The sequence below is a fragment of the Antechinus flavipes genome, chromosome 5 (assembly GCF_016432865.1).
Source record: "Antechinus flavipes isolate AdamAnt ecotype Samford, QLD, Australia chromosome 5, AdamAnt_v2, whole genome shotgun sequence".
NCBI classification, from domain to species: Eukaryota; Metazoa; Chordata; class Mammalia; order Dasyuromorphia; family Dasyuridae; genus Antechinus; species Antechinus flavipes.
Window position 1 is genome coordinate 190,809,194 of NC_067402.1, and position 27,173 is coordinate 190,836,366.

Sequence of the window (27,173 nt, forward strand, 5' to 3'; positions counted from 1 at the left end):
CCTGCCGAGGCTGGGCGCTGGGGGCAGGGAAGAAAAGGAGCTGATCTGAACGCTGAAAACAGCGTACTCCGTGCCTGCGTCTTGTGAATGACAGTCGGGACGTGACGGATTGATCACAAAGGCGAAATGTTGGGCATGATAAAGAACTCCCTGTTTGGGAACGTGGAGAATTGGCCCTGGGAGGTCCTGAGCAAGGGAGGGAAGGTAGGAAGCCCGGGCTCGAAGGAAAGTGGAGAGAACCTTCACTTCCCTCCAATCAGGAACTAGAGACTGAAGGAGGAAGCTGAGGCTGACCACCGAATTTGGGGAAGGCGTTCGTTCTTCTCTGGGGCTTAGGGAACTTGAGGGTCGGGGAAACGCGGAGTGGGGAGACCAAGCTTTGTCTTAAAAGATTCAGGTCAAATTCTGGAATCAGCGCCCGAATATTCTCCATTTGCATTGTGAATGGAGTTGCATTTAGGGAAAGTGACACAGTCTTTATGAGGAAGACATTGATTTAGATGCAATTTTTAGTTTGAATGGAGAATACTAATTCCGTTTAGGCAGTCTTGGACATTTGTATATTCTTGCAATGGCACCTGTAAAGACTGCCCACTCTGGGGAGCAAAGGTTGCAGTTCGACGACCTTTTTTTTATTAACCGAGACAGAATCCGAAAGAGACTCTGACTGGGAGACAGATATTAAATGTTGAAAAAGAACCTGGAAATTCAAAGAAGAAATTTTTATGAACTCCTTTTCCTTGACGGGCCTACAACCTGTGGAAGTTACACTAACACAAGCAATAATGACCCGAGTTAGCATTCAGAGCTTTTTAGAGATTGTATCCCATTTGATGATCAAAACAAACCTGAGTGCTCTTGTTAACCCCATTTTAAAGATAAAAAAACTGAGGCAGGCAAAGGGTTAGTGATTAGGTGTTATTAACAACTCTAACGATGCAGAGGAGGAAAACGACAGGAGAGAACAAATGACTTTTCCAGGATCGTACAGCTCAAGTTCTTCCTGACTCCTGATCTAAAGACTTAACCATTGAGGTTTGGACATGCCTTTTTACTGAGGCAATTGGGGTTAAGGGACTTGCCCAGGATTACACAACACAGCTAGAAAGTGTTAAGTGTCTGAGATCAGATCTGGGATCAGATTTGAGATGAGATTTGAACTTAGGTCCTCCTGACTTCAGGAATGGTGCTCTATCCACTCCGCCACCTAGCTGCTCCCCCTCTCTCCTCAGCTACCCCCAAAAATGCCTTAAAAAAAAGTGTTTTACTTTTCCCCCAGTTATATGTCACTAAAATTTTAAACATTCATTTTTGAAAGTGTCTCTTTAAAAACAAATAAAATCCAAGTAGAAGATGACAGAAAGAGAAAGAGGACAGGAAGTGTCTAAGGACTATTTGAGGAAGAACTGGAGATATTGGGGAACTTCATGGAGAAGTTGGATCATGAAGAAATGCAGAATTTTAACGAGTTTGCATTTAGGCTGTGTTTTAAAATATGTTTATTGACTGACTGACTGGCCAGCTGGTCAGTTCTAGAGTGAGCCATTCTCAGTCATTGTGTGAACAAGTGTGGAAAAATCTGAAGGGGACAGAAGCAGCTGCAGAAATGAAAACAATGCATAAAGGAGAATAATTCACAGGCTAGAGCAGTAGTTTGAAGCAGATTAGGAAGGCCTTCTTAAAGCCTATTAAAGAGTCAATGCACATTTATTAAGCACCTATTCTGTGCCAGGATTCATGCCTGGAAAAGCAAAACACAATCCTTGTTGTCTAAGAGCTCCCAGTTTAATGGGGAGATAATCTACAAACAGCCAGGAACAAACAAGATAAACAACAATGAAAATAGTAGCTGATAAATGTACATACATGTGTATAGACATATAGTATTTTACATTTATTGTGTATCAAGCACTGTGCTAAGCTCTTTACAATTATAGTCTCTTTTTATCTTCCCTGAAAGCTGGTATTACTAGCTACAGAGTTATGTTCTATAATATCCCTATTTTATAGATGAGGAAACAGAAACAGATTAAGTGACTTGGCCAGAGTCTCACAGTTAGAAATTTGTCTGGAATCAAATTTGAATTCAGGTTTTCCTAATTTCAGAAGGAAATAAATAAAAAACCAAGAAGTTTGTAGTTTATTCTATAGGCAATAGGGTGCCATGTAAGATTTTTCAGGATATCTTTGAAAGATTTTCAGGCCATCTTGGGACATAGAGAGGAAAGACTAGGAGCAGAGAGGCCACTTGGAAAACTGTGGCAATAATCCAGAGCAGTAGTTTTGTTGAACATACATAAGGTTTAGCGCTGTGAGAAGAGTGAATAGATTCAGGAAATACTATTTTGATAGAATTGACAGGACTGGGAATTGGATGTATGGTGTGATAGTAAAAAGTTCTAAATGGTTTTGTAGCTTCAATTCTAGGCAACTGGGAAGATAGTGTTGCCATCAATAGAAAAAAGACAAATTGGACATTATCCATATATCATTCTTTTATTAATGACTTAGAGTCAGACAATGGTTCTTTCTTTTGCATGCAAGCTGGGGCTTTTCCACAGACTATATTCCTCGTGGTAATATTGGTTAATTAAAAGCTATCCCCATGTAGCTCCACTGTCACATGAGTAATGGTGATGTACTATCAGCAGAGATATGCTTAGTAATAAGTATTACTTAGGTGACTATCTAAATCTTATCTCTTAGCTCTTCACTCTGGTTTCATTTTCTCTTGCCTTTTTCTTTTGGCAACTATGTATATGGAAGATCTTATTGCTAGTTACAGTGACTTTTTTACTTTTTTCCTAGTTCCAGAAACTTTAGCAGAGTCAAAAGCAGCTGCTGTAGAGTGAAGTGGAGATTTTTGTCCCCTCATATCTGCCTTCTGGCTTCTCTCATGCAAATATTTGTGTGCTCTGGACACTGTATAGGGGCCACATGTGGGTAGGCTTGGGACTTTCTACCCAAATTATATATCCCATCACAGAAAAGTAGTAATTACAGATAGTGATTGAGATCACTAGACAGTGTCAACAAACATTTATGTAGAAGTATGACTGGGCAAGTCTCAGCTACAGTTATTTTCCTCCATGAAAGGGGGTAATAAGAAGAGCATTTACTTACTCTAAGAGGTAGTTGTAGGAAAAGTTTTCTAAACTGGACAGCAGAAAGTGCTAATTAGAGCACCTTGGAAAAGAGCTAGACGAGTCCAAAAGACTTTTCCCTATTCCTTATAAGCCTCTCCTTATATTTCTTTCCCAATGTGCCATTAACCTAATCCTCCCCTCTCTGCCGGGTCTCAGAGTCAGATGTTAAGAACTGATTCCATGGATAGGTGGAGGAGCATATGTTGCTTTTGGCCTTATCACTATACACTTGTTTCACCCCAGCCAATTTATGGACTGTGCCCAATGTCTTGCATTGGCCATGAGTAGCTAGATAAGCAGTGGGGTGCAATGATCAAAAACACTGTATCGAGGGTCATAAGGCACAAGTCTTGGCAGTTCTCCTTCCTGGCAATGCACTAGCTAGTACTCACTAGTTCATTGCAATTACTACCAATGATTTTTTTTAATATTTTATTTTATAATAACTTTATATTGACAGAATCCATGCCAGGGTAATTTTTTTTTACAACATTATCCCTTGCACTCGCTTCTGTTCCGATTTTTCCCCTCCCTCCCTCCACTCCCTCCCCTAGATGGCAAGCAGTCCTATATATGTTAAATATGTTTACCAATGATTTTTGAAGCACAAATATTGGCTACACAGAATTTACTTGTACTTGGTCAAGAATTCACCCCACAATATCCCTAACAATTTAGCCATCCTCTTAATAAAGACCTACTGTGAAGGACAATCCACTGCCTCTTGAGTCAAATCAGTCCACTTTATTTTTTAAATTAATTAATTAATTAATTTACAAAGCATATGCATGGGTAATTTTTCCAACATCCAGTCCTCCTTCAAATAGTTGTAATTATTAGGAAGTTTTGCTTTTTATCATATGTAAATCTGATTCTGCAGTAGTACTCCTAGTTTTCCCATCTGGGGTCAAGCAGAAAAAAAAAACAAACACCTTATTCCTTCTTGCGACAGCTTTGTGAAAAATAGCTACCAGCTATGCATGCATATCCTATTAAAAATTATTATTTTGGCAGCTAGGTTAGAACAATGGATAAAATGCTGGACCTGGAATCAAGAAGAATCGAGTTCAAATCCAATCTTGGTCAAGTCACTTAACAGCTGTCTGCCTCAGTGTCCTCAATTCTAAAATGAAAACACTAGAGCAGATGGCTTCTTAGATCCTTTTTAGTTCTAAAATACCTATTCTAATTAGACAAAAACTAGAAAGGATGTATTATAAAGCCAATATGTCTATCTCTAGAACAGGTCATATCAAAATAAACTTGTTTCTATTTGTAAAAATTAGGTTAGAGCAGCAGAATACTACAACATTGTTAATCTAGATTTTAGCAAAGCAATTGAAAAAAAAAGCCCCTTTTTCTGGACAAGAGGAAAAGATGTGAACCAGGCAATGGTTCAGTTAAATGCATTTGGAACTAATTGGGTAGCCAGAGAAATTTGTGATTCAATGTCAACTTGGAAGAAAGTCCCTAAGGGAATGTACCAAGTGCTTGGTCTAGTTTAATATTTTTTATCAATGGCTTGGATAAAGGTATAGGTGTCATGTTGATCAAATTTGCAAATTTTATAAAATTGATAAGAACAACTAACACATTGAATGATGGAATCATGGTTCCAAAAGCTCGACAAATCTTCAGGATAAATCAAATAAGATATCAGGATATATTTTGTTATTCATTCACGTCCAAGTCTTTATGACCTCATTTGGGTTTTTCTTGGCAAAGATAGTAGGATGATTTTCATTTCTTTCTCTAGCTCATATTACTATTGAGGAAACTGAGGGATATGGGGTGAAGTGACTTGCCCAGAGTCACACAAATCGGAAACCAAATTTGAACTCAGGAAGAAAACTTTTCCTGACTCCAAGCCTGGTACTCTTTCCACTGCATTACCTAGCTGCCTTGTAATAATATATAAACAGCTTCATAGGGGCAGAATTAGGAAGACTTGGGGGTTTGGAGAACTGTAAGTGCAATATAAGTGAGTGTGATTTCCTCCCCCCCCTTCAAAAAAAAGTTGATTTATGCTGTATTAAGAAAGGCATAGAGTCTTACTATATGTATGCAATATGCCAGGAATTGTGCTAATTGCTTTACAAATATTAATTTTTAACTCCCATAACAATCCTAGGAAATAGAAAAAGACCATGATCTTTCCATTGCTTTATTTTGCCTTCCCATTCTAATTTTCCTTTTAATAGTACCTTCCAGAATTTTGCTAGGAAAACAAGTTATGAAGACAAGCCCCCTAGTCAATAATTTGTAGACTTTACTTTCTATCACTTTTTGGAAATTAGGATTTTTTTAACATGTAATTGTGAAAACAAAATATTAAGTTAAAAAATTAGGATATTTGTTTATCTCATATTCTGCAGCATTTCTATTCTTCCCCCTGCTTTTTCAGAGTTCTCAAGCAGAAACTCTGCAATCACACCTGACATTTCTTTCAGTACTTTTGATTCTGTCTAGGCCTGGTGATGAACTCAGTAAGGGCAGCTAGCTCCTTTATTGCTATTCTCCACCTCATTATGGAAGTGATTTCTCTATTAGCTTTTTAAAAAATTATATCCCTTCCACTCCCAAAAACTGTTTTCTGTGGCAGAGAAAAAAAGTAAAATAAAGATACCAGCATTCCTACTGTCCTATCCACATCAAATACCAATCCATCCTTTCTTTGATGCTTCTTTCTTCCTCAATACAGCTTTTAAAAATACCTTTTTTGGTTTTTTAAAGACTTTCTTCATCAATTTCAACTCAGACTAGATTTTTATACTTCTGACACTTTTCTTTTAGGAATGTACTTCAGTTTCTTTTCATCTTACATTACCTCATTTTTCTTTCATCTGTTATATACATACATATGTCTAGACCTTGATCTAAATCTAGATATAGCCTGGAGCCAGGAAGATATGAGTTCAAATGTGGTCTTAGATACTTACTAGCTCTGACCCTGAGTAAGATACTTATCTGCCTCAATTTCCTCAACTGCAAAATGAGAATAAACCTATGTTACAGAGATGTTGTAAGGATTAAGTGCAATAATGTTTTTTTTTTTAAAGAAAAAGCCTTTAGCACAGCTCCTGGCACATGGCAGGTTCCATATAAATGCATATCCCTCAAATTCCCTCTTTTTAAAAACATCTTTGTTGAACAATGAGTTAATTTACTGTGCATTTCTATTGGTTTTATTAGATAGTTCTCTTTTGTATCCTTTTTAGAATTATTTCTCTTAGTATCTTCAGAATATCAATCTTGAGAATTTCCCAACTCTCTTAACCTAAGTTCTATAGAGTTTATTCTCCAAATTCTTTAATATCTTCTCTCCTCAAAATTGATGAAACATGTTAGACTAGGGTCTTATTTCTCTATTATCACAAATTCTGTTAAAACATGTTTGCTCTCTCAAAGGTTCTCACCATTTTCTATCTTAGCAGTCATTCCCTCCTTGTTAATAAAAAGCAGGTTAAACTTCTCCTTTACCTTTTGAAAGATAATATTATGATTAAAGTAAATCAAGAAATTATTAACTATTCCTTTGGCAGAAAAAATTTGGATAATTGATGTCTTATCAATGTCATATTATACCTTCTTAACAGTATTGCAATCTATTTCCTGAGTTCCTCATCCATTTTCTTCTTATCAAATGGTCTGTAGTATACTTTAATGATAATATGGCTCTTGTATTTACCCCTTGTATTGATCTTTACCCAATGTTTTCCACCATGCTGCCACTATTTGATTCCTGAATTTCCTCATGAGTATACACCTCTTTTACATATAATGTTCTTTTTAAATAAAGTATGCCCTTCCAGAGTCATATTATTAATATGGATCTCAAATTTTTCTCTTTGCATTAAAATCACTTAAATTCTCTTAAGAACCTTCATTTCTTCATCTCTAAAGTGACCTCCTAGAATTCTTGTGAAAGAAGTACTTTGCTTAGATTACTTTATAAATATGTTGTTGTTCTTCAGTTGTTTTAGTCATGTCTGACTCTTTGTGACTCCATTTGGGGTTTTCTTGACAAAGAGAAAAAGGATTTTTAAATGATTTGCCATTTCTTTCTAGCCTATTTTATAGATGAAGAGACTGAGACAAAGAAGGTTAAGTGACTTATCTAGGGTCACACAGCTAGTAAGTGCCTGAAGCTGAATTTGAACCCAGGTCTTCTTGACTCCAAATCCAGCATTCTATCTACTGTGCTACCTAGCTACTCATACAAATATGAACTATTATAATTATTGGCATAAAATCTGAGACATGGGAGAAATCTTGGAGCTCATCTATCTTTTCACCCCAAACAGAAATTTCTTCTATAACAGAAGAAATTTTACCTTCCTGTTTCTCACTTTTCTCATCTATAAAATGAAGCAGTTGATTTTGCAACTGGCCCCTCCCTATCTTTTCAGACTTCAGACATTTTACTCCCTGCATATGTTCTAATATCCAATGACCTGGCCACCTTGTTCTTCCTCACACAAAACACTCCAACCATCTTCTGACTTAGAATTCTCTCCCTCTTTACCTCTCTCCCCTGGCTTCCTAGAGATCTCAGCTAAAATCCCATGTCTGCAGCATGTCTTTCTTGGTCTTCCTTAATATCAGTGCCTTTTCTCTGGAATTATTATCCATTTATCAAATATACACATACACATGAATATATACAGTATATACATGCGTATCTATTATACATACATGCATATGTGTGTATGCACAGAGATTCACATTCTCTAACCCTTTATATTGTGAACTCTTTGAGAACAGGGTCTAGGTTTTTTGTTTGTTTGTTTTATTTTTCTTTATATTCCCTGGAAATGGAAGTGTGGTAGGAAAGCATAGAATGGGAGCCTTGTGTGTAAGGAGTAACAAGTAGACTAGTATGATTGAATTGTAGAGCATGAAGAGTAATGTCTAAGTACACTGGAAAGGTATGAAAGAGCGTTTATCAAATAAAGAAGTCTATATTTGATCTCGAAGGGAATTATTATGGGGAAGAGAGAAAGGAAGTTTTTTTTTTTCCCTGAGCTTTTGGAAAATAGCTTTAGTGGTTGTGTGGATGATAGATTGGAGTTGGGAAAGATTTGGGGATGGTCATATTAGGATGAGAATCTGTACTAGGGTTGGGAGTCTGGGGACTAGAAGAATAGTAGTGTTCTCAATAATGATAAGTAAATTCAAGATGGGGGATAAGTAAACACAAGATGGGGAAAAGAGGTCAGGAAGATAAGAGGTTCTTCTTTGGACTTGTTGAGTTTGAGTTGCATTGCATTGCAGGACACGCATTTAGAAATATCTATTTTTTTTTCCTCAATAGAATTTTATTTTTTCAAATACATGTAAAGATAATTTTCATCATTTTTGCAAGATTTTGTGTTCCAAATTTTTCTCCCTCCTCCCTTACCTCCCCCACTTCCCAAGACAACAAGCAATCTGATATAAGTTAAATATATACAATTCTTTTAAACATATTTCCATCTTTTGTCATATTGTGCAAGAAAAATCAGATCAAAAGGGAAAAAACAACGAGAAAGAAAAAATAAACAACAAAAAATAATATGCCTTGATCCACAAGAAATGTCTAAATTTTTAATAGGCAGTTTGTGATAAAGGACTGGAGCTCAGAGAGACAAAAAATAGACATATAGACTTGAGAGTCATCTGAATGGAAGTGATAATTAAAACCAAGGAAGCTGATGAGATCACCTGATTAGAGAGTATAGAAAAAGATTAAGACAGACATTTGAGGAATATCCCACAGTAATTAGATGTTATATGGATAATGATCCAATAAGGAGAATGAGAAGGAGTGATCAGATAACTTGGAAGAAAATCAAGAGAAAGAACAATGTTTTGGAAACTTGGAGAGAGAGAATGAGGGTGATCAACAGAGACAAATGCTAGAAAGAGGTCAAGAAAGATGGGGATTTAGAAAAGGGATTAGATTTAGTAATTAAGAGATCATTAATGCCTTTGGAGGGAGCAGTTCAAACATGGGGCTTTATAAAAGAGATTAGATTTAGCAATTAAGAGATCATAAATGACTTTGGGGGTAGCAGCTCAAACACAGGGATTTAGAAAAAGAAATTAGATTTAGCAATTATGAGAACATTGCTGACTTTGGAGAGCAAGCAGTTTCATCTGAGGTTGGAAGTCAGATGTCACATGGTTAAGTAGAAAGTAAAAGAAAGTGGAGGCAGGAAATATCAATGACTTTCTCAAGAAGTTTCATTTAAAAAGAGTAGAGAAACATAGGATAAGAATAAGTGAAGATGCTAAGATCTAGTGAGGTTTTTTTGTTGTTTTTTTTTTAAGGATAGGAAAAAATTGTTCTTATTTATAAGCAATAGGTAAGGAGTCATTAGGCACAGGTTGAAATTAGAGAGAAGAGAAGAATATTTTCAGGGGTGTTTTTTAAGAGGATAGGGGAAAAATAGAATTAAAGATACATGTAAATATAGCCTTGGTGAGAAATACCTCTTCAAAAAAGATTGGAATAAAGAAGGAATTAGTGAGAGGTAAAGGCAATTGGTTGTGTGATAAAGAGGAAGAAAAAAGGAGTTGATAATAGTAAATTATTTGGATTTTCTCGATAAAGTATGAGGTGAAAGCCTCATCTTGGAGGATGGAGGGAATGGATGCTTTTAAAAGAAGGTCTGAAACAAATATTGTTGGCAATGGCACGGTAAAGATAAAGAATAAAATTAGGAGGAATAAATCATAAGGAAAGGATGAATATAGATTATTATTAGATCAAGGCAGTTCAGAGTTTTTGATCATGGGGATGAAATACTTATAGATAAAATAAAAAATGTGACCATGCTTATTTTAGCTAAGGGAGGAGAGGAATAGGTAGTGATCGCTACATAAATGGAGAAAGTGGGAGGAGTACCAACATAAACGTTGATGTTCCCCAATATCAGGATAAGGATTAAAATAGTAAGCTAGCACTGAACTTGGTGATAAAGGAGGAAACATGTCCTGGTTGTTGGTAGATAACAAGGATTGGAATTAGGTGATAAATTTAGATAGATTGAATCTCAAAAGAGAAAATGTTGCCCAAGTAAAAGTACTACAAATGTTATCTCATTTGATCCTTACAACTGTGCAAGATACTGAGGTAAATAAAGGTCACATAGCTAGTAAGTGTCTGAGATGGGTCTGAATTCCTATAATCCTGACATCTAACTCTAACTTTCTGAGGATTAGTTGTCCTTTTAAAACAGGTTCACCAAGGGAACCACCTTTGCTCACCATCCCCCTTTGTCATGCAACACATCAATTAAATCTGCCATTATATGCAATATTCTATACCCTCAGATCCCTACCTCTGTAAATTATGGCAGGTGATGCATCCTCTCACCTTTACTTCTGGAATTAGGTTGGTAATTATAACATCACAGCATTCACTTTTTGTTGCTATTCTTTTCATTTGGATTATTATAGTTGTTTTATATGTATGTGTGCATACATACAAAAAGAGAGTTTTCTTGAACCTGCTACTTCACTTTGAATCAGGCCATATAGCTTCCCATGCATCTTTGTAGTCTTCATAGACATAGATGTGAGGCAGTCTACCTTTTTTATTGAAGAAATACTTAAACCAAGTAGGATGAAAACAGAGAAAGAAAATTATAAACCAATTTTCCTAATGAATATTGATGCAAAAATCTTAAATAAAATATTAGTTAAGAAATTATAGAAAGTCATCCCCAGGATAATACACCATGACCAAGTAGGATTTATACCAGAAATGCAAGGCTGATTCAATATTAGGAAAACTATTAGCATAATTGACTATATTAGCATAATTGACTAACCAAATTAATAAAAACCATATGATTATCTCAATAGATGCAGACAAAACATTTGATAAAACCCAGTACCTATTCCTATTAAAAACACTAGAGAGTATAGAAATAAATGGACTTTTTAAAAATATATGAAGAAATTGAAACCATTTCTAGTCATATGAAAAGGTGTCCTAAATTATTATTGATCAGAGAAATGCAAATTAACACAACTCTGAGATGCCACTGCACACCTGTCAGATTGGCTAAGATGACAGGAAAAGATAATGTGGAATGTTGGAGGAGATTTGGGAAAACTGGGACACTGATACATTGTTGGTGGAATTGTGAATGGATCCAACCATTCTGGAGAGCAAAATGGAACTATACCTGAAGGGTTATCAAACCATGCATACCCTTTGACTCACCAGTGTTTCTACTGGGATTATATCCCAAAGAGATCTTAAAGAAGGGAAAGGGACTTTTATGTGCAAGAATGTTTGTGGCAGCCCTGTTTGTAGTGGCTAGAAATTGGAAACTGAGTGGATGCCCATCCATTGGAGAATGGCTGAGTAAATTGTGGCATATGAATGTTATGGAATATTGTTGTTCTGTAAGAAATGACTAGCAGGATGATTTTAGAGAGGTCTGGAGAAGAGACCTACATGAACTGATGCTGAGTAAAATGAGCAGAACCAGGAGATCATTGTACATGGCAACAAGACTATATGATGATCAGTTCTGATGGACATGGTTCTCTTTAACAATGAGATGATTCAAACCAGTTGCAATGATCTTGTGATGAAGAGAGCCATCTACACCCAGAGAGAGGACTGTGAGAGCAGAGTGTGGTTCACAATATAGCATTTGCACTCTTTTTATTGTTGTCTGTTTGCATTTTATTTTCTTTCTCATTTTTTTCCTTTTTGATTTGATTTGTCTTGTGCAGCGAGATAATTGTACACTATGTATCCATATATTGGATTTAACACATATTTCTACCATGTTTAACATATATTGGACTACTTGCCATCTAGGGGAGGAGTTGAAGGGGGGAATTGCCACACAAGGTTTTGCAAGAGTTAATGATGAAAAATTATCTATCATATGTTTTGAAAAATAAAAAGCTTTAATAAAGAAATAAGAAAAAGAAATGATGAGCAGGCTAATGTCAGAAAAGCCTGAAAAGATTTACATTAATTAATGTATTTAATTACATTGTACATTACATTAATACATTAATTAATGTAATGTAATTAATTAATGAGTTAAGTGAGCTGAGCCAAGGATACACTGTACAGAGTAAAAACAAATGTGATGTGATGATCAACTTGTGATGGACTTGACTCTTCTCAGAAATGCAGTGACCAAGACAATTCCAATAAACTTGGGATGCAAAATGCCTTCCTCATCCAGAGAGAGAACTGTGGAGATTGAATGAGGACCAAAGCATAATATTTTCACTTCTTGTTTGTTTGCATTTTATTTCCTGTGGTTTTTCTCTTTTGTTCTGATTTTTCTTTCACAACATAACAAATATGAAAACATCTTTAAAATGATTGTTCATCTCTAACCTACCAAAAAAAATAAATATAGGTCTGAGATAAAGCTAAAGAGGAAGCAATAATAACAGTGCTCTTAAATAAGATGGCCTATCACTGGAAATGGAGAAGAGTTAGGAGTTATAGATTTCATGTTATTCTCATTCTAAAGCCTCAGAGACACTTGCCAATAAATGTTGACTACTCTTTAGGCATCCCCAGAGGGCTCGTCATTCAAGTTTTTCACATTCCATCCATCATTGTCCTCTACAGGTTTATGTCTCATATAGATGGAACCTTATTTTGCCCAGCTAGATCATAGTTTGAGGCTTACTATTACTTAATTATAAAGTGTTTTGTCTCCCTAGGAAGAGATGACCTATGAAGAAAGGGCCTGTGAAGGTGGAAAGTTTGCTACTGTGGAAGTGACCGATAAGCCCCTTGATGAAGCCTTAAAGGAAGCCATGCCAAAAATTTTGAAGTATGTTGGAGGCTTGAATGACAAAGGTAAGTGGCTTGATAAGATCCAGATTGTCAGTGCTTTCACCTGCCCATGAGAGTTTGGCAAAATATATAGTTATTTCATTTCTGCAGCCAAAATTGCTGTTTGGTGGCTATTGGAAATCTGGTGCTGATGGCATATCAAAGCAACTAAAGGAAATACTTCATTAGGAAAAGCATTGAAAGGTGTTTAGAGCTGACTTCACTTTGATTCAATGAGTTATTGTGAAATAGTTTTGTATTATAGGAGAAGTAGCTTAACAAAGACATAGTCCCTCCTCTCATGGATCTAGTAGGAGGATAAAACCTGACAACCAATGACTATTCTACCAATCAGCAGCATTTACTTAAAAAAAAAACTGTTACATTCTAGACCCTGTACAAGGCCCTAGAAGCTACAAAAACCATGGTTCCTTTCTCTGATAGAGATAATAGGGATGAGAGAAGGTTGGGGTTTAGGATTATTTGCTTAATACCAGGTGGTTAATTAAATAACATTCAGATAGGGAGAGTAGTTTGATGGGAGTTTACTATCAAAGGGAGTAGCAGAAGGTGACAAAGTAGAACAATCAATATAAAGTGTAAAGTGGATAGTAATAATTCAATTTCTTAAGGCTATCTTTAGCATTACTAGGATTATTTTTCTTTACAGAATCATAATCTCCAGGATCTCAAGAGTTAGATAGGAACATTAGAAGCCAACTAATTCAATTCATATCTGAATATAATCCCTCTAAAATATACCTTACACATGATATCTAGCCTTTCCTCAAAAATCTTCTAGTAAGGGGAAACCCGTTACCTCACTACCAACCAATTTGGGGACAACTCATTGTTAGGAAGTTGTTTTTCTTACATTTAACCTAAAATTGTCCCTCTAATTTCTATCCATCATACCTAGTTCTGTCCTATGAAAAAAATTATTTCCCTTCAAATACTTGAAAACAATTTTCATTTTCCCCCCAAGTCCTTTCTTCTCCTCTAAGCATTACTAGTTCCTTCAGTTGATTCTTAAGTGAATGAATGAATGAATGAAAGGAACATAGGTGGCAAGTCAGATGTGGAAAAGATGCTCTGAAAGTTAAATGAAAGAAACAGTGAAAATCAGGTCTGTAAAGAATGGGAGATTGAGGCAATCATTAGTCAGGACAGTGAAGTCCTAGGGTGGTTCTGGGATTGAAAAAGTTAAGTCTCCCATGGGACTCATAAACATGACTCTTGTTCATCCTGAAAAGGGAGTTTGCCATAATTTCTATGCCTTTTAATATCCTGTTAATTTTCCTGTGATAACTTATTGATAACCTATCCATGTTATTAATGTACTTTGTAAAATGTGATACCCAGAGCTGAACATACCGCTCCAGATGTGATCTGACTAGAATAAATACAACTACCTCCCTAGTGTTGGCCATATATCTTCCTTGATATAGCCAAAGATTAAATTATTTGCCTATTTTACCACACTATGGACTCACATTGATTTTCTAGTCTCCTAAGTTCCCTGGTGGTTTTTTTTTCCTTTAAAAAAGTCATCAAGCCCCAGCTAACCCTTGCAAATTTGATTTCTGAACATAAGGTATTTTATCCCCATTGAATTTCACTGGATTCAGTTTTCAAGCTATCTGTATCCCGATTCTGTCATTCAGCATGTTAGTTGCTCCTCTTGGTTTTGTGTCATCCACAGAGGTGAGAAATACAGCATCTTAAACTTTTATCAAAGTTATTGATTTTAAAAAATTAAGGAATACAAGGAACCACCAAGTTCTTACCAAAAGGTAACAAAACAATCAGAATTTCCTTTATCTATATGTGAAATTGTGATATAATTTGTACCTTCTAGTATGGATTTTCCTTTGCAGAAAACCAGAAATTGGGACATCAAAATAGATTTAAAAAAGGAACCATTTTAATTTTTAGGTTGCTGCTGGACGTCATACTAACCTAGTGTGGTTAATAAATTATCTATAATTACAAATAATCATTTTAAGAACCAAGGATTTCAAAGAATTCATTGACCACCAGGAAGTTGTAAAAATATTTTCTTCTACATAATGAGATTATCTTGTAATGGAAGGTGTTTTGTAGCAGAAGTTGGAAATCCTGATGACTCTTCCTTGTCTGTGGAATCTTGAACATGTTATGAATGTCTATTCTCATCTGTAAAATGGAGATAAGAATACTTGTTCTGAGCATTGGCATAAGATAATTTATTTGAAAGCATTTTCTAAACTATCAAGTACTATGCAAACTATAGTTTAGATGCATAAAATAGTAGTCTGAATATTTTTTGGCTAAGATTGCACCATATGGTGGTTATTGGAAGGCTTTTTTCATGGGAGGGGCTGGTATAGATCTGTGGTCTTATCAGTCTATTTAACTGTATAGTACTGGCATGGAAACACCCTTCACTGAAGCAGTTTAGCTGCATGTTTGTCATTTATGTTCTTAAAGGGTTGGTTGTGGTACTAAGATAATAAGTACTTGTGGTCATACATCTTGGGCATGTATTAAGTGGGACTTTAACCCCCCATTCTTCTTGATGCTAAGATCATCCATCTATCCACTGTGTTATTTTGCCTCCCATTATCATGGTGTTGGACACATAGAAGACACTCTACAACTATACCATTCAGTGTTATATATGAATTTTATATTTAAAATAGTCAGCATCAATTCCATTACAAGAAAAGAAACTATGTTTTCATGACTTTAAAATAATTAATTATCCCCATGCAGTTGTATCAATGACCAGTTTTTAAAAAATATTTAATGTCATAATAGGACTGAGTACTATAATTAATATTTAGCTTGGTTCCATGTCCTTGTGGGTTTTTTTTTCCATTTTTAGGAGTTGGGATGGGGATGACTTCCCCTATATCTTTTGCTGTATTCCCTCATGAGGATGGCACTCTGCAGAAGAAAATTAAAGTCTGGTTCCGGATTCCAAACCAATTTCAAGCTGATACTCCAATTCCGAATGATAAAAGCATTGGGTTGGAAGAAAGGGAAAGCATGACTGTCTATTCCACGTAAGAGAATGTTTGTCAGAGAAAAGAAGTAGAATTTAATTCTTGGAATGATGATTTTTTATATTTTATTTTCCAATTACACATAAAAACAATTTTAGCATTAATTTTCTAAAATTGTGAATTCCAAAATGTCTCCTTTCTTCTCTCCTCTCTTCTCTATAAGACAGTAGGCAATTTGATATGTTATACATGTGCAATCATACAAAGTATAGTTCTAAATTAGTCATGTTGTGAAAGAAAATGTAGATTAAAAAAAGAAAAAGAAAAAAAGAAAGTGAAAAATAGCATGCTCATCAGTTTTTTTTCTCTGAAAATGAATAGCATTTTTCATCAGCAGCCCTTTGAAATTGTATTGCTGGGAACAACTAATTCACTCACAGTTGATCATTATACAGTATTGTTGTTACTGTATACAGTGTTTTTTTCTTTCTGCTCACTTCATTTAGCATCAGTTCATGTAAGTCTTTCCAGGTTTTTTTAAAAGCATCCAATTCATCATTTTTTACAATACAATAGTATTCCATTACAACTATAAACCACAGATTGTTCAGTCATTCTCCAGTTGATGGACATGCCCTTATGTTCCAATTTTAACAGGCTAATTTTAGAAAGGCCTGGAAAATTTATATGAACTGATGCTAAGTGAAACAAGCAAAACTATGAAAACATTATACATAGCAACAGCAAAATTGTACAGTGATCAACTAAGAAAGACTTGGTTCTTCCCAGCCATTCAGTGATTCAAGATGATACTAATAAACTTTGGATGGAAAATACTATCTGCATCCAGAGAGAGACCTATCAAGACTGAATGTAAATCAACACATGCTATGTTCACTTTGTTTTCCTTTTTTCTTCTTTTTTTTCCCTCATGATTTTCCTTTTTGTTCTAATTTTTCTCTCCCAACATGATTCGTAAAGAAATGTGTTTTTTAAAAATGAATGTACAGGTTCAACAACAACAACAACAACAAAATATTTTAACATGTAACTGGAGAAAGTCAAAAAAAAGAATAAAATTCCCAATTCTTTGCTTCCACAAAAAGAGCTGTCATGAATATTTTTTGTACAAATAGGTTCTTTTTCCTTTTTTTTTTTAAATTTCTGTAAGATAAGCTGTCCTCTGTTTTTGAAGAGGACCAAAATGACATCACTATGTTAGAATCAAGTTACAGTTAATATGAGTTCAGAATACTCGCCCACAAGTCAGACACAAACAATCCATATGAATATTTGGGATAGCTTCTCTAATTTTATGTATTTCCCATTTCCATTGGGCTAATTCAATTCTGCTTTGCTCATTGAGCACAGCACCTTAAGGACACTCTTAAGGTATCTCTTAAGAACTTTAGAAACAGTTGTTTAACATGGAAGACACTGCATAGGATTACCCAGCATGGTAGGCCCTCATCAGAGAAAATACTGTGCTAGATGAGCAATCTCTGTAGAATAAAGACCAAGTAATAATATTACTGGAGCAAAGAATATACAAAGTTTTATAGGCCTTTGGATATAGTTCCAAATCTCTTTCCAGAATTGTTGAATTAGTTCACAACTCTACCAGCAATACATTAGTGTCCCAATTTTCTCACATTCCCTCTGATATTTGTTAATTCACATTTCTGTCATATTAACCAATCTAATAGGTACGAAGTTGTACCTCAGAATTGTTTTAATTTGTATTTTTCTAGCCAAAATTATATTTAAAACTTTTTCATATGTCTATAGTTTTGATTTCTTCACCTGAAAACTATCTATCCATATCCTTTAACCATTTATCAATTGGGAAATGACTTATATTACAAATTTGACTCAGTTCTCTATATGTTTGAGAAATTAGGTCTTTATTAAAGATACTTGTAAAAAAAAAAAGAAAAGAAAAGAAAAAGAAAAAAATCCCCAGCTTTTGCTTTCCTTCTAATCTTGGTTGCATTAATTTTGTTTGTGCAAAAAAAATTTTAACTTGAAATAATCAAAATCATCCATTTTTTATTTCATAATGTTCTCTATTGTTGTTTGTCATAAATTCTTCCCTTCTCCATAGAGGTCACAGGTAAGCTTTTCCATACTCTCTTAATTTGTTTATGATATTATCCTTTATGTCTAAATCACGTACCCATTTTGATCATGTTATAAAGTGTAAAATGTTGATCTATATCTAGTTTCTGCCTCCTGTTTTCTAGTTTTCCCAGAAGTTTTTGCCAAATAGTGGGGTTTTGTCCCAAAAGCTTGGGTCTTTCAGTTTATCAAACAGAAGGTTATTATTATCATTTAGTACTGTGTATTGTATATCTATTCTTTTCTACCATTCCACCAATCTGTTTCTTAGTCAGCAGATTGTTTTGATGATTACCACTTTATAATATAGTTGAAAACTGGCACAGCTAGACTATCTTCCTTTGCAGTTTTTCCCCATTAAATAATTAATCATTTAATGAATTATTTATTTAATAATTAAATAAATTATTTTTCAGATACATTTTGTTAATATTTTTCTAGCTCTATAAAACACATTTTTAATAATTTGATTGATATGATATGAATAATCAAATTAATTTAGGTAGAATTATCATTTTTATTATATTGGTTTGACCTACCCATGGGCAATTAATATTTTTCCAGTTATTTAGATCTGATTTTATTTGTGTAAAAAGTGTTTTGTAATTTTGTTCATGTTCTTCCTGGATTTATCTTGACAGATAGATTCCCAAATATTTTATATTGTCTACAGTTATTTTAAATGGAATTCCTTTATTTCTTGCTCCTAGACTTTGTTGGTAATATGTAAAAATGCTAATGAAAAAAAGAAAAAGAAAACCTTCATAGTAGTCAAATGAAGCAAAATCCCTCATTGGTCATATCAAAAAGTGTCTTATCCTGCACTATAAGTCCATCACTTTTGGGTGGAGGTAGGCAGTTTGTTTCATATCTAGTTCTCTGATAGATCATTGCATTGCTCACAATTCCAGAGTTTTTCAAAGCTGATTTCTTCTGTCATGTTTTGTCATTGTATAAGTGCTTATTCTATTTCTATTCATTTTACCCTGTATTAATTCTTTCGTCTTTTTGTCTTCAAAGTTCATTTGGTCTTCCCAGTTTCCTCTGAATCTATTTGTCATTTTGTCATTTCTTATGGCAAAATAATATTCTAGTATATTCATATACCATGATTTGCTTAACCATACTCCAATAGGCAAATACTCTTTTAGTTTCCAGTTCTTTCTTTCTATGAAAAGAGCTACTGTAAATATTTTGTATATATGCTGATTATAGTTGGTACTGCTGAATCAAGGGCTGTCTACAATTGAGTAACTTTTTAAGCAAATTACAAATCTTCTTTAGCACTTACTATGTGCTCAGCACTGAGGTTATGTCAGTATATTTAGAGATGTACTTTGAAATGCATGTTAGTTTATATCTATAGATATAGATTTATATATATATACATATACATCTGTATATCTAGAGATTTATCCTTAACTTAGGCAGAAGAACTGAATTCTAGCAAAATTTTATAAAAGCTGATCATCTCTCTCTTCCAGTTCAAGGTTTGGTGATGTAGAGAATATATTGGAGCATGAAGCTCTAGTCTGTACATTGCTTCACTTCTCTTTGAATACATGAGGATTGGGGAAGAGATAAGGCAGAGAATTTTCATATAGTGGGATACAATATATTTTGTCACTCTTTCCTATCCCACCTTTTTCAAGGTCAGGGCCATCAGAGATTATTTAGGGGCAAAGAAATTTAGAGGATACAAACTTTTAAAATAATATTTTTAAAGATTGTGAAATATTTTAACTATGTTTTCATTTGTGATAGCATTTCCACTCCTTTAAGCAAAACAAAAACAATTTAGCACACTAGTTAGCAAGAATATTTACACTAAGCTAGCAGTTGATGCTCTTTCTCCTCCTGAAAGCCACACCTGAAGTAAACTTCTCCCCACATCAGTTCTGTCCTCCTTCACCTCCTATCTGAGCTAACTAAGTCACCAAAAGGTGCCTTCCTGTGAATGTATGCATACGGAATCTTCTGTTCCATTCTCTTTCATTGGGCAATGTTCTGAATTCTCTTTTCTCCCACAAATGATTTTGTTTTCATTACTTCTCATATTCTTTTTTCTTCATAAAAAATTTCTTAAGCACCTATGATATGTTAGTCACTACCCTATACACTGGGGATACAAAGATAAAAATAGAACTGTCCTTCACTTCAAACTTATGTTCTATTGAGGGAAATATGTATATATAAGGTACACATAAATTAAATCTAAGATAATTTTGTGGGCTACAATGGACAGACTGTACAATCTGGGAGAATAAGGAAAGTGGCCCTTAAACTAACCTTGAAGGAGATAGGGATTCTTTTTTTGATCTGTTTTCTTTTTTTATTTGATTTTAACAAAGGAAATAAGAAAGTTTTTTCTGAACCCAGGGACTTCTCTTGCATATAGAGTCTGCTTTTCTGAAGGTTATATTAAATGAGTTCGAATAAAAGTGATAATTGGATTTTGTTAAGAAAACCTAGAAGGAAATGACATCTATCTTCTACCAAAATATTTCAGAGTCCAATTTCAGAGGAAAACCAAGTTTATGAAGATTTCCTCTGATTTCCTCTGTCAGATTGACCACATATAGTCATTCTTCAAATAGCCACCGAGTGGCACTGCATAACCAAGCACAATATCCTACTCTGTAGGACAAGTCTTGTCATTTCTCGTTTCTATGAAAAGCAGAATTGGATTAAAAGGTTGAGCAGAATTGTTACTTTTTAAAGGAATTAATTAGATGATAAGTTGTCATTGCTGAAATACTATACTCTTAAGTCATTTTTCTAAATTGTGACTGCTTAGTAGAGGGACTATTGATTTACAAATGTTATTAATTTTTTTTAATAATTTTGTAAGTGCTCTCAATATTAATAGTGCTGTGGGGAACATTTGAAGTCATCTTATTAATTAAAAAAAAAAGATCCCGACTATGTCATCTGCACTTATAACAGATGAATGTAAATATCCTTAGGCGAAGTTCTTTGATCATTTCGCTACAGACATACTGTACTATCATCCTTTCTTTCTAATTCTAAAAAGTATACTTCCAGGTTCGTGACTTTATTTTCTTGACTCATTTCATTTCTAGTCATAACAGTGGAAAAATTAGCAAAGAAGACCAAATAGGGAAAAAATTTACAGATATCTGACTCCTAAGAATCTACTAGATCTGTTACAGTAGTTACTCAAACTGTGGGCCACAGATCCCAAAGGCTCCATGAACTTGAGTGGGAAAAAAATTACATTTTTATTTCAATATAATTTGTTTTCTTTATAATCCTATGTATTTTATTTATGCATCTTTAAATATTTTGCTAAAATTAAATAAATATTTAAATATTATTTCATAAGATTATGAGTGTCCATGACACATATGCACAAAGTTAAGAACTTTATGTTCAAACAACCAAAGAAAATTATATGCTAGATACTTACCTTTAGATGATTGTGTTCCTGATTTGAACACAACTTAGGGAGATAGGTGGAGTCCTCTTAGCAGATATTCAATTCAATCTCTAAACTGTCAGGATAGCTCAATTCTGACATGTTATCATTGTAATCAGTGATGTCATTGTAGTGATGTGGTAATATAGGGTTAGTAGAAGTAAAACTAGTAACTTTCTCAAAAGTCAAACTATTGTCTGTAGCATTGTGGAGGTATAACTGCAATGTAGGTAAATACAACCAGGGTATTGTATGCCAGCATCTCTATGCCAAATTTTGTGAGAGAATATATTCTTTAGGTTGATTTTTAACAGATACCAGGTTTGAAAATTTTATTCATTTGTAGTATAATCCATCTACTAGTTGGGTTTATGCCATAAAACTCAAAAAGTGTTTTTTTGAATTCCAATATAACTGTGCCCATCTCATTTTCAAAATCATCTGAGACATCAAGTTCTGTTTTATATTCATTTTATTATCAAGTATCATTTCTGGATTTTGCTTTTAGTGACCTCAGACTTTCCAACAGATTTTTGGTGGTATTGCCTTTATTTATTGGTTCTATGTGACCTCTCTCAATTCATACTTAAAGTCATTGGTCTCTTACTTTTCTTGCTTGAAAATTTCACATTTATTAGATCCAGATGACATTTTCATATTGAAGAGAGCTTCCATGTGATACATTAGCTGCTTAATGTGTTTTTCAGTAAAGCCATGTAAGTTGACATTATCCATGTATACCAAGTGACTAATAGGATGTTTTGGTTTGAATCCTTTGTTGGCTTGAAGTCAAACTCAGTTCTGTTCAGAAATGATGATAATAAATATAGAGTTAGGCAAAACCATAACAAGCATAAACAATCTTCCAGGAAGACATCAGGTTTTATATATCAATTGTTCTAAACATTATTTTGGTGGTATTTTTTTTAATAAAAAATAATTTTCCATGTGGACTTTAAATACACTACTATATCCTCACTATGCTTGGATCCATTTTGTACATCTGCAGTAAATGACTAAGCCATGAATGCAGAAGTAAGTAAAAGGCTTTCTAGTAATCAACAAAAGCAATGTAAGCAGTAAAGACTTCTTGTTCAAGTATCTCCCATTAATTCCTGATCCTTTTTTAAGAGTGAGAACAACTGTTTCATTCTAGGTCAGGTCACAATTCTTCCATGAAGCCTTCCCTGAGTTACATTAGCCCACAGAGATGACTGCAAATCTTTCGATGAGCTCTGTTGTGTCTATTTCAATAATTTTACCATTTAATCATATATTCACCTTAACCTCCCAACTAGATTGAATGTTTTTTGAAGATAAATATTTAATCTTGTACTGTTTTTGTTACAGTGCGTTGTTACAAAGTGAGTACTTCATAAAAAATTCTTGATTAATTTTTATAAGTATAGAAAAAATTAGCATTGGAGTGCTTCATGTGGAAAAATCATTCTTAGGATTATAATTAAAGGAATGTGGGATCATAGATTTAGAGTAGGAAGAGACCTTGAAGGTCACCTAGCCCAATTCCATAAAGGACTCACAGATGGGAAGGAATAGGACTGCTACGATTCAAACTATGGTTTTCTAATTCTTAAATTCAGCATCCTTTCCATTATATCACACTCCTTCTGTTACATTTTTTTTCCTTTTGTACTTCTGCCCCCAGATATCATTCTCCCTACCACTGACCCATCACTTCCACTAGTTATTATCACCTCTTTTGTATAATTTTATCTTTTAGAAGTATCTGTAATGACTTTCTCTTTTTAGTTAATCTTTTCCTTTATGTTTCCAAAATCTATGGCTTATTGTTCTTCCTTAGTGTTCTTGGTCACTGAATTATTTATTACTCACACCAGGTTATGACATTGGTGCAGGTAAAATAGAATGACCCATGAGAACATCTTTGAAGATTTATAGACCTGTTAACAGACATAAATAATAATGCCTTGTAATTTATATATGCATGTATGTATTTCAAGGAATTCAAAGAACTTTACAGGCATTATCTAATTTACTCTCAAAACATCTTCACTAATTAGGAAAGGAGCAAGTACTCTATTATTCCCATTTCATAAACTGGAAGCTGAGGCAGAGAGAGGTGAAATTACTTGTCCAAGATCATCGTAAGCTGAGTCAGTAGCACAAATGGATTTCCTTTCATGTACAAGTACTGAATGATAATTATGCAACATCCTGCTGCTTTCAAAGATTGCTGGTTTGCATTTGGAAGCCAATATTGTATAGGCTAGGGTTTTTTGTTGGTTGACGATTAGTGGATAGCGTGCTTGTGAGGTGGACCCATATGGAATTTCTACATTCTTAAGCAGAGGCAGTCTGATGTAGTAAACAATGCTAGACTTCAAGACCAGGAAGACCTGAGTTCACAACATGTTTTTGATACTTACCAACTGTGTGACCCCGAACAAAGCTCTTAAGTACCTCCATGGGACTTATCTCCTAAGCTGTAGATGAAGTGGGATCTGAGGTGATAGTGGGAATTTCTGCATTTTTCTAGAATAAAATCACAAATCCTTTATTTATGTAAATAGCATGCAGTTCAGAGATAAATTTTAAAAATCCTATTTATAATGAGTTTAGGTTCATAATATGACTATGAGAATTCTAAAGAAGATGCATGTTCCAAAGAGTTGGACAGTGATGAAAAATAGAGCCAGACATGTTTGTTGAAATGTTCAAATAATTCACTTACTTATCTGGGTTTTAGCATATCATGGTTTGATCGGTATATATATACTATTGCCATGTAGTTGTAAATTGACAGGGGCTAATTATTAGATAGTCTTTTTATATGAACATGAGCTTATTTTGCTTAAAAATATATATTTTAATCAAATTTATAATAATAAATAACATTTTTAAAATCCTCCACCATGTCCTTCTCTGATACCGATGGAATAAAGGCTTTGCCAAGAGGAAACAAACTTTCTCAGTTCCTTCTATGTGAGAAAGATGAAACCTAGAGTTTGTTCTAAAAGAAGAGAATTTGGACTAATAGGTGGTCGTTTCTGGGAGGTTATTTCACCTCAATATAAGGAAGAACTATCTAACAATTAGAACTATTTTCAGATAGTTCTGAGGTCATCATAGACATTTCTTCCATGGCTGAAAATGTTCAAGGTAGACCCTGAGTAATACCTAACAGAGATCTTAAGAGTTTATGAGCCATCAGACATCTTTTAAAGTCCTACCCAGCTTTAAATTCTGATTGTTAGTAAAGCATTTTCAAGATTTTACATCAAACTTTGTAGTTTAGTGTAGTCTCCCTTAAGAATCATTTAAGAACCATTTCAGTCCATTTTTTCTCATATTATTTCATAAAGATGAATGTCAACTTGCCCTCATCCACTATCTATTTCTTGTATTTGTCTTCTCTTCTCTATAGAAGAAAACATCTCAATTGTATATATTCTGTAGCTTTACTTTATTTCAATATGTCACTGGATGGAGGGTTTACCTCTATTGGGAATGAATAGTATTTCACCCATAGGATCATTGATTCAGAAGTGGACCGGATCTTCAAGGTCATTGAGTTCACTCTCTTTCTTCTATAGATGAAGACACTGAATACTCATGGAAATTATGGAACTTTCCAGAGTAAGAAGTAGGATGTCTGGCCCAAGATCTCTGACTCCTAAGCCTCTTTCTTAGCTGGTGCCATTTTTGTCCACATCTATCCATAGATACTTTAAGAAAATATCCACCAAAGTGTTGAAATATCTCCAAAACCCAGTGCAGTGTCTGTAATATAAAAGGCATTTACTAAATGCTTGTTGATGACTTATGCATCAGGGGTTCTTAACTTTTTTATTTTGTCATGAACCCTTTTGGCAGTTTGGTGAAACCTATAGGACCCTTATTAAAATAACAAATGTAGCCTAGCTTTGTAATTGAACAAAATATTAAATTTTCATTAGAGGTTAATGAAAATAAAAATGAAATTTTTGTATGATTCAAGTTCATGGACCAACTGAAATTTGTGGATCTCAGATAAAGAATCCCCTTCCCCAAGTCTTTTTTCCATTTCAAGAGTAACAGTGAATCTGTCCATTCCTATGGACAGGTTCAACCTATCTCATTTTCTGTATTTCCTCAGGGATGATGTGAATGTGGTCCACCATTGGAAATATGCTGCAGTCACTTAGACTCACCATATATCTTTTCTATTCTCCTATGGGTCACTCACAACCTAATTTCTCAGAGATAGTAATATTCCAAGATTGCTAACCATGCCCAGATGTTAAAATAACAAATTCCATTTAGGATGAAATATTGAATGTTCTCATATACCTCAATAATCAAATAGTTGAGTTCTTACTAAAAATGACTAAGCACTTGTAAAAGAACAAGTATGGCTCCACCAAAAATAATATATCTGGCTAGAATCTGCTCAGTATAAATAGGCTTTTGAGTCATAAAAGCTCATTAGAAATACAAATTTCTCCTAATTCCTCTGAGAATTGTTCAGAGAATAGACAGAACCCTACATGTGATATGATACACTTAGGTCACTGGAGAGAATTTAAAGTAAAAGAGCAGTAAGAATCAGAAAGGGAAGGCTTCAATTCATCATATTTTCCAATCCTTTAGCCACAAAACTAATATAAGAAATGTCCTTATTTGAGGCATTACTATAATTTTTTTCATTCTTTATGGAGAGCATAGAACCTTAATTCATGACAGTATTCAGATTGTATAGATTCTTTTTCAAAGAAATGAATCATTATATAAGTCACTTATAAACTGAGGGGATTGTACAAATGGTCTCAAGGCCCTTCCCAGATGTTAATGCATGATTCTAGGTCCAGAGCTGCTAGTAGGAATCTTAGTTACTAAACTCGCTTTGGGCCTATAGCCATTACAGCTCTGAATTCACTTCTCTCAGATGTTTCTCTTTACTTGGTGCCCACAGATGGCCGAGGAGAAAAATCCAAGAAAGAGAAGGAGCTAAGTTAAAGGAAGTATTAGAGGTGGCAGAGCAGGGAAAAGCTATGGTCATGGGATTAATAGAGACCATAACAAAAATTTCCTGACAGCTCCCTGTGGAATTTGGGGAGGTTCATCTTCCCATATTTTTCATAAAAATAGCCAACCATGAGTCTAGATCCCTCATCCTTTGGTTGTCAGAGCTGGGGAATGCCATTTCTCAACACAGTCCCTCATCATTTTTTTTCCACAGGCTGTTTGGTGGTTATGCTAAAGAAGCCGATTATGTGTCTCATGCAGCCCAGCTACGCTCAGTCCTGGAAGGAACAGCAAACTACCAGACTGATTTCTACTTCTGTGCTGGATATGACCCTCCCATGAAGCCTTATGGAAGACGTAATGAAGTCTGGCTGGTAAAAAAGTGAGTCAATGACTCACTAGACTCCAGTCTTCCAGGAAATGGGTTTTTTAAGTTAGTTTAATGGTTGTAATTTCTACTGGAGATTAAACTTTGAAAGGGGAATGGAGATACAGAACATAACTTTCTGCCAAGTCAGTACAATATTGTATTCTTCCAGGTCTTTGGGGCTTGGTTTTTATTTTTTGTTTTTGAGATTTCCTTTCTCTGGGTGGGACATTGTACAACTAAAATAAATTGCATTCCTGTGATATCACATTGCCATGTCTATAATAGGCACTTAATAAATGTTTGTTACTGAATTGAA

The 27,173-nt window shown here is 34.4% G+C and overlaps 1 protein-coding gene across 1 annotated transcript; it reads left to right on the forward strand.

Annotated features, from left to right (window-relative positions):
* On the forward strand, positions 1-27,173 carry HEBP1 (heme binding protein 1). The gene is made up of 4 exons (XM_051961289.1): positions 1-204; positions 12,843-12,981; positions 15,824-16,004; positions 26,702-27,173. The coding sequence occupies exons 1-4, from the start codon at positions 127-129 to the stop codon at positions 26,871-26,873; spliced, it is 570 nt and encodes a 189-aa protein (XP_051817249.1). The 5' UTR covers positions 1-126; the 3' UTR covers positions 26,874-27,173.